The sequence below is a fragment of the Sesamum indicum genome, linkage group LG9 (assembly GCF_026168435.1).
Source record: "Sesamum indicum cultivar Baizhima isolate 11 linkage group LG9, ASM2616843v1, whole genome shotgun sequence".
NCBI lineage: Eukaryota > Viridiplantae > Streptophyta > Magnoliopsida > Lamiales > Pedaliaceae > Sesamum > Sesamum indicum.
In genome coordinates, this window is record NC_142665.1 from 14,652,068 (window position 1) to 14,660,876 (window position 8,809).

General features: G+C 32.3%; 1 protein-coding gene and 1 non-coding gene across 3 annotated transcripts; both read right to left on the minus strand.

Annotated features, from left to right (window-relative positions):
• Positions 1 to 430: 430 nt before the first annotated feature.
• On the minus strand, positions 431 to 6,266 carry LOC105171236 (uncharacterized). Of its 2 annotated transcripts, none has more exons than XM_088885445.1 (7): positions 5,902 to 6,266; positions 5,343 to 5,428; positions 4,833 to 4,979; positions 4,565 to 4,673; positions 3,046 to 3,169; positions 1,710 to 2,057; positions 431 to 889 (listed from the first exon to the last, which is right to left on the minus strand). In XM_088885445.1, the coding sequence occupies exons 1-6, from the start codon at positions 6,026 to 6,028 to the stop codon at positions 1,745 to 1,747; spliced, it is 906 nt and encodes a 301-aa protein (XP_088741571.1). In that variant the 5' UTR covers positions 6,029 to 6,266; the 3' UTR covers positions 431 to 889; positions 1,710 to 1,744. The 2 variants fall into 2 exon arrangements, with proteins under 2 accessions (XP_088741571.1, XP_011090574.2); XM_011092272.3 differs by having other exon boundaries at positions 1,787 to 2,057; positions 5,902 to 6,264.
• Positions 6,267 to 8,046: 1,780 nt separating this feature from the next.
• TRNAV-CAC (transfer RNA valine (anticodon CAC)) lies at positions 8,047 to 8,120 on the minus strand. Its single transcript has one exon. It is a non-coding gene; the product is annotated as a tRNA-Val (tRNA).
• Between the last annotated feature and the right edge of the window lie 689 nt (positions 8,121 to 8,809).

The window sequence follows — 8,809 nt, forward strand, 5'->3', positions numbered from 1 at the left end:
TATATAAAGGTCTTACAAGAAATCATTATCTTGTTAATTTATCAAAATTATTAGTTTAAACATTAGGCCCAAGTCTGACTAAGAAAAATTATTATTTGAGAGAAGTTATTAATTTATAAATGTACATTGTTTAAATACTATCCTATGACACATTAACCAACTCAGTTAGTATGCAAGTGGGAAAATAATTCTCACAGAACATCACTCATGAAATGCAGCACACAGACGTCAGAATTCTCTGCTCATAACATAGGTAATAAGACATCAAACCCTTTCATTTCTTGTAGAAATCCATGCATGGATATACAGGCATTAGTGCTGACGGACATCATCTTCATCACTTGATGTAAGAATACCAGTAACAGTAAAATTTTCCTAGTTACGGTGCTTGTGCTACCTAGAACGCATGCTTCATGAACATAACCATGAATTATCAGCCAAGAGAATGATTTCTGCAATAAACAACCACCTCTGGTGTTCGAATCTTACAATGAAGCCTTAAAAATGACAAAGAGGGACAAACAAGAAATTACATACGAACCTTCTCACTGTTTTCGGTAATATTCATCGATTCTTTCCTTTCACATTGTAAAAAACGGTGATCACATCAGTTATACAATTACGTCCCCTATGCTAAGATTATGAACATAAACAAACAACAGCAAGTGTGATTTCTCTTTGTTGATTCCTCATAATTAGTAGCAGACGTTTAAGGAGATACCAACCTAAACGCGTCACTCCATCTCTATGTACGGACATCTTGTTGAACTAGTTGCCCGTCTCATAGAAGCCCAAGCGCTTTCAGCTGCTGAACATGCTCAGGGGGCAGAGGTGCGGGTGACCAATCGGCTCCGGCCATCTCAGCATCGACATCCTCAACGACATATTCCTACAGAAAAATATGAAGAAATTGTGGTGATGAGGCAAACATGCAAACGGACAAGGGGAAATCCAGTTATAGAGGATCTTTTTCTATCATTGTTGACAGATAGCATGCCAAGGAAAGCTACAAGTACTAGGTCTGCATTTAAGAGTAGTGTTTTAACAAATTGGAAAGTAGATCTAAAAGGAGAGCTTTACTGGGAGTTGGCATGATTACTGACCATATCCCTCTTCCGGAGAATAGAAAAACTTCCCTATACATTTCCACATTAAAATGAGGCGAGAACTGTGCTAAATACAGAAAAATTACAACATGTGTTTCTAGACATAAAATGTGAGCATCCCTGTCAAATTTCTAACCATGACCACATGTTCATACGTTGGCGTGATAAAATGTCATAAATTTAGGAGTGAGGCCTTGGAAACTTCAAAAGGGTGATAGAATCCCGTTAAGATAATGAGCCCACATAGGTAGAAAGACAAAACTATCAAATCCAAGGCTTTAAAATCCCAGTTTATGTTAACTGGCAGATCCATAGTTGTGCTAAGATTTACTTCCTTCAGATTGCAAGCGAAGCTTTATATTGCCCCGCAACAACACACGATAAAAATTACAAGGCATGCATGCCAACCCTCTTGCTATCACTTTGAAGACACTTTCACTGCACAGAAGGTATAAGGTGCTGAAGTGTGGAAGATATCTAAAGAAACTACTTTTAGTACTTCGAAAGTAGCGAAAACAGGTATTAACATGCACAAGGAGTTTGCAAGTGCTTTCTTTCCCCAAAATTGGTTAAGAGATGATTGAGAAGTGGAGACAAGATTACGTTGGAAATATAGCAGATTGCTCCAGGTAGACATATTAAACGCTGCAAGGCAAAGAAATAAAAAAGAAACATCTCACTTTTGTTAGCATTCTTTTTGCAAGTATGTGGTAGTGTCGCTGCCAAATCCGTTGTCCAACCATTGTGGTGACCAACACACTATAGAATATACCAATGACAGTAAACAAACCAAGTACTATTATAGCCAATATAAACAGTAATGGCAATCCAGCTTCACCAGCACCTCCCAAGCAACCACATTCGCCAGCCGCACTAGCACAACCTTCAAAGCATGTGGTACAATCGGTCCACATACAAAGAGTGCCAGGCAAATGGCAATCGGCACATATACTGTAAGAATGACAAAAGACAGAAGTCTCATTTAAACAACCAAGAATTCAAGGAATGGAAATAGAAAGTACAACTTCAGAATAAGCCGATACTAGCTCCAGTGCCCAGTAATTAAACATTGAAACATCCTTATCACAAAAAATACAAGAAACTTAAAATCTTTACTGGACATAACAATAACAAAAGAGAAATAGCTAAGATTTTATTGCTTGTTTGGTTCGGATAAAAAGTGAATGTATAAGAAAAGTGGAACTAAAAAGGATGTATAAGAAAAGCTTCATATTTCTTAAGGGGAATAAACGGATGGAAAGTAAAATCCAACGTATAAGAAACCTATTTGATGCCCAATTTTGCTTCCATAAGTGAAGTATAAGGCTAAAACACAAAACAGTACCCATTTTATATTTTATTTACCATATTATAGTTTACCTATAGAAAGTATACTTTTTTTACTTTAAGATATTGGCATCTAAAAGATATATTTAATTCTTGTTCTTGTCTGATGTGCACTTTTAGTAATAAGTTTTCAGGAATTCAGGTTTGATTTTTAAATTTTTTTAATAATTTAGTATCTAGTACTTATTTATTTTCTAGTACAAAATGAAGAGAAAATGGTTAATTGGTAAAATTACAAAAATTAGTCTTCCTTCCCAATATATTTTCTCATACGAAACAAAATTCGCATCCTATCTAATCACACCAAATAATTTAATTATTAATGTATTAATCTTTCAATTCACCCTTCCCCTTGCCTGTGATTGAACCAAACAAAACCTTATAGAACCTCTTCCCCTTTATACCAAATATTTTGCATCACATAGACATCTTTTTATCTATAAGTCTAGATACCAATATTTAAATGAACTTCCCAAAAGCTGCTAGGAAAAGGCAGTAAACACCTGAGAGGAGGAAATCACTATGATGACTAGGAGAACTGTTGTCATTCCAATATCAAAGGAAAACATAAGTGATAAGATATAGTATATACCCAGGATGACAACAACAAATACACAATTCTCGACACGGCTGAGCTAAATCGTTGCGCACTCTTCTGTCATAACAAGTTATGAAGCAACCGGATAAACCCAGCAAAGAGAAAAACAATAATGCCCCTGTGCAAAAATAAAATCGGATTTGCTTTAGAATATTAACATGAACATTCACACATCAATTACTAAGTAGCAATAACATGCATAAATGTACTGCAAAAAGCATATTGTACAAACAAGAATACATTTTACAGCCCTTCATTTAAGTCTTAAGTTCATGTAACGTAAAAACATGCAATTGTATCAGATAATTTTTATTTACTGGTTTGAAAGAATAACTTACATGAGTAGGTTACAAAATCCTATTCATGATTCTGGAATTCTGCATTAACTAGTAATTTCCTTATTTTGACTTTTGCCTCTGCCAACGTTGATTAGATAGAGATGATTGATACTTACGGTTTCTTTTCTCGCCAAAAGATTTTACTTCTTTTTAAATCCCAGCTTTTGACATTGATAGAATATGAACTGCTTCTTTCTAAGATTGAGGATGATGTCAAGTGGCACCACTGGCTTGAAAGTAAACAATTAAATAAATGTACAACAAAGTAATGAATTTGACCATTTAGTTCTCCAATGATGTCACAAGAAGCACTCAGTAAACAGACAAAACAAATCATTCTTGTACTTAGTATAAAATGTTAACAAACTGTTTTCCCAAAAGTTTGAGTTTTGGTTGAAATTATAACAAGTATAAACATTTAATATATCATTCTCCACAGTTTCCTTCTCAGAAATATACTCATGTAAGGTCAAAGGACAAAATCTAAGTTTTTTTGTTTAAAGTTGAATTAGTAAACTTTTGCTTGAGAAACACATTTTCATTTTCAATCCTATATGGTCAACATTTCTTCACCAGTAAACCGAACATGTTCTTATTTACCAAAAGAAAACAAAATACACTGGCAAGACTAGAAGACAAAACAAACTCAAAAAAGCCGTATGTTTTTTTTCTGCGCTTGCATGATTATGTATTCAATAACCAACTCCATTGACATCCAAAATTCATATTAACAATATTTTTTCTCATAACAATCAACGTAGTCATACTACTTTGATTTTACCCAAACTTGTACTATGTCTACAATCTAATGTCATATATTTGAGTGAAATGTTGGGACAAGTTAGATAAAAGATATGAAAATGACACTACAACCTGAATTCTCCTAACAGGAGTGAAACTTCAAACTATTTCCTAGCCATATCTGGTCACTAAATAAAACTTCATCAAAGAAAATATAAGGAGCACCAAGTAAATTGCAGAGCTCTTCCTTCAGTTCACCTTTCACAAATATGAATTCTCTATCTTTTATAAATTGGATTATTTCATGATAGCTTATCTTCACTATATTGTAGTCCAGCCATGCAAATTAGGGAACTTGCAGATCATAACTCAAGCTCAAAATTTTATATAAAGGACTATGCTACCATGACCAATGCAAGCTTAAAGTGTTTTACCACATATGTAGTAGAAACTAAGTTCGCTATCAAAACCCCAGGTCAGACGAAGCCAAAATTTCTGGTAAGCATCTATAAGATACACCAGATACGACAATAGAGCAATAACCTGCAACAAAGAGTATGTGTTTCATAAATCAGAAATACAAGATCTTAAAATTGACCACCCTTACGTAGTTTCTAACAAAGTCTTTGGTTACTATAACTTAAAAGCAACAAAACAGATGAACAAAAAGAAATTAAACTGAACAACCGTTCAAAGGCCTACCAGCTGGACAGAGAAAAAGATAAACAGAATATCCCTAGTGACAAAAAATCGGAACTTCAATGTTCGCCATTTCCTATCAGCAACAGCATGTACTCTCATATAATAAGGAGCCTTGCAAGTTGTGCAATGGGCAAAGGCAAAACCTTCCTGCAGTAAGAGGAAGAATATGAAAGTTTATGGCCAAATACTACAAACTCCAGGAGAGATTATTTCCCTATTCACTAACAGGAATCATCAATCATCGGAAAATAAGCAATAGACACCCATAACCTTACACCTGAGAGGCTCCATGAAGCTTCAGAGGGATTTAAACAAAACTAGTAATCAATTCTAATAAATTTTTCCACCCAGAAAACTTCTAAAATAGCAAGTCGAATGGGCAAAAAAGAATAGAAGCAAGATTTTCTCTCACCATCATTAGCAAATGTCAAGCAAACCACAGTGAGTAACTCCAAATATAAGAAAGATCAAAACAGGATTCACTTTTTCAATAACTGAAAATATATTTACCTTTACAGCACGCCAATGATCCAGACATTCTCTGTGAACGTACTTCGATGTCCCTTTGCACTTGCAAGGAGCAATAAAATCCCTACCTGATCAAAAACCAAAGTTGAAAGTCTGAATCCATTATGCTTTACATAAATCAACCACAATATCTATATGTCCATACAGGCAGTAGCTCTAAAAATTGAATCAGTAATATTGACCTCGGCTGCACACAAATGACCAAAATCTAAAACTTTTTCAAATGTGAAATCGGGAATGTGATCAATTCTATAGCATAAATTAATAATAATAAACAAAAGGTGATTATGTAAAACGTAGAGAAAGCCCAGAAAAGGAAGCACCCAGTATAACTGATCTTTTCCTATCCATGTACAAGGAAATAGTCAAATTCAACAAACAATTCTACACATACATAGCACTTTTAAGCATAATGCACAAAGCCCACAACGTTTTTCAACCATAACTCACAGCAAGACGACTCTTTTCCACCAAAATTATCCTCAGCAGCAAAAGCAAGGCTACAATAATTGAAAATTTGCGTAAACTTGAGGGATTTTACCGTCGGTTTCGAGGCAAATTCGGCATTGAATTTGCTCATCAGGACCCGCCTCGAGGTCAATTTCAGAAGGGTCCGAGATCGGCGTCGGCGCCATCAGCGGCGAAGATTCCGAGTGCTCGCCAGCCATTATCACAAAACTCTGCTGACAAAACTCAGCAATTCGGATTCGATTTCATACAGAGGAACAACGGAAACCCCTCCAAGAATTCGTCTGCAATTCTTATGCTTTCCTAATTCATAAACATTAGGCATAAATTCACCAAAAAGTGTATTTGGGGAAAGGGGCTTCAGAAAAATTCAGACTTTCAATCCTGATTGAAAGTCTGAGGTTTAGTTTCAGATGAAGCCAAGAAGATGAATGAATAATAATAATAATTAATAAAAGAAAAACGCCCAGAAGATGAATGCATAATAATTATTATAATCCCATAATTGCCACTATCGTGCCCTTTTCTTTTTATTTTAGGTTGAATTTGTCCAAAAATAAATAAAAAGGAAGTGAACTTTAAAATTATTTTTAAAATCAATTATAATTAAAATGGCATTTCAATCTAAATTTAAATTATTTTTGACCAATTATAATTTTGCAGGTTATTGGAAATAAAAAATATATAATTAATTTTTAATTATTTAAACATAATAATTTGCATTTCATAAAGCAAGATTTGCAGTTTTGACCAATTATGATTTCATCAAATCAATTATTTGAAAATTAATTGTTAACAAATTAATTACTACAAAAAAATATTTCTTTCTGAAATCACATTATACATAATTCAATTTAAAGACAATGTTATAGTCTTTCGGTTGCTTGAGAGAAGTATTTGTAATTATGTCAAACCTCAAGTGAGGTAGTTGTAATTTACCCTATTATCTAATTATATTATTTTTTATATTATAAAAATATAAATCAAGTTGTTATGATTAATTAATAAAAGAATTATTTTTTTGGCAATAATGCAAGTCTAATTATTGTGTATCAATCAATAATTATATTACTTAGTAGGAACATTACTAGATTAAACATTCAGTTTCTTTATTAATATTTTAAAAAAAATAAAATATGAAATATACTAGTCAAATTAAAATTTATTATATTTTTGCAAAAAAAGTTATTATTAACAAACACCAAGTGCAAATATAAGCAAAAATAGTATTTAATTTTTAAACATACCGAGAAAAAACGATTTGTAATCAATTAAGTTTATTTCAAAAGTAATTTTTCACGAACAAAATCCAATATAACTTTCATCTCGTTTCATTTTTTTCACAAATAGTAATTACTTTTGATTCCGCTACAATTTTTATTTTGATTTTTCCTATAAAGATAACTTCTCTTCAAGTAAAAGTTTTCTCAAATACTGTAATAGTGTGGATAGATATCTTCATACTATTATTTTTAAAAAAGTAAAAACTTATATCACTTAATGTTTTTTGCTTTGTGATACATTTTATTGTATTTTAAGCGGTAGAAGAAAGGTTATTAACTGTATTATAAGACAATATTTTTTCGAAATAATAATAACAATAATGTTTTGTATCAAATTTTGTAACTACATAATGTTTTCAGCGTGTTTAAATTTTGTATCAAATTTTGAAAATCATAGTCAAAATTCAATTCAAATAATTTGAGCTGAAAAAATATGGGGAAAAATGCAATTTACCTCATGTGATATGAGAAATAAACAAAAAGAATCCCTATGAAAATAAAATAGTAAATTATCCATTGTATTTTGAAAGACGAAGCAAATTACCCCATTTCTAAACCATTGATAGGGATAATTTGCTTTATTTTTTTTAAATAAGAGGGATAATTTGCTAATTCTTTCTTTACAATGAGATATTTGCTCATTTTATATATCAAGGGAGTAAATTGCGTTTAATCCAAAAATATATTCACCTTTGAAGAATAAATAAAGTATTTCTCCTTAAACTTGCAAATTCTAATATCTTTTTTCCCTATATATAGGTGGAAAATATAAAAGAAAAAAATATTAAACTTTCTTGAACCATGGACATTAAAAAATAAAAAAATTACTAACATTATATATTGTTACTTGGCAATTGGCATGCGAGCGAGGAGAATATTGTCATTTACCATGCCCTGTGTGGTCAAGAGAGAAAAGGAGAAAAGTTTAAGAAATTTGTCTGAGCCCGGGTTCGAACCGGGGACCTCTAGTGTGTGAGACTAGCGTGATAACCAACTACACCACCCAGACTTGCGTACTTCTATGTCTCCGTAGACTAATTCTATCCATAAAACTATATGTTGGCAGCTAGAAATTCATTTTCATCATCCTATATTATTTATATGCAGAAAAAGTGGGATGAATGAGTTGATAAAGTGATTGTTCAAATAAAAGATAGGTACACAGTCTGCGTTTATATATGTGTGCAATATAGTTAAGGGTAAATAGCAATTTATCTCATGTGATAATGAAAACGAGCACATTACTCTCTTATGAAAAAATTATAGTAATTTAGTCCCTTGTACTTTTTAAAATGAAGCAATTTACCTCCTTATACAGGGAGGTAAACTGCTTCTTTTTAAAAATCATAGGGGGATAAATTATTATATTTAAAAAATATAGGGAGGTAAATTGCTATATATTTTTTTATAAGGGGGTATTTTGCTCATTTGCGATATCACAAGGGGGTTGCTTGTATTTTTCTCATATAGATAAGGCAAAAGTGTTTTCATCCCCTTAAATCATTATAATCACACATCGTATTTTCGGATCTAATTTTGTTTTCACCGCTCCTTTTCTTCCTATTTTATTTTTTTTTAGTAGTTCAGTTATTGACTTAAGTATTTGAGTGTTAATTCCTTTTTTATAGATTAGTCTTCAAGCGATCTTAAAATTTCTATGAAAACCCTTCGACTATTGTAGTACTACTGAACTTCGGT

What these genes read in the sequence shown, in the direction of transcription:
- LOC105171236 (XM_011092272.3), bottom strand. Translation starts at nt 6,028, where the DNA reads ATGGCTGGCGAGCACTCGGAATCTTCGCCGCTGATGGCGCCGACGCCG. An exon ending in TCTTTTTCTCTGTCCAGCTG is followed by an intron (nt 4,674 to 4,832) that starts GTAGGCCTTTGA and finishes TCTTTGTTGCAG; the next exon opens with GTTATTGCTCTATTGTCGTA. An exon ending in TAGTTTCTACTACATATGTG is followed by an intron (nt 3,170 to 4,564) that starts GTAAAACACTTT and finishes ATTTTTGCACAG; the next exon opens with GGGCATTATTGTTTTTCTCT.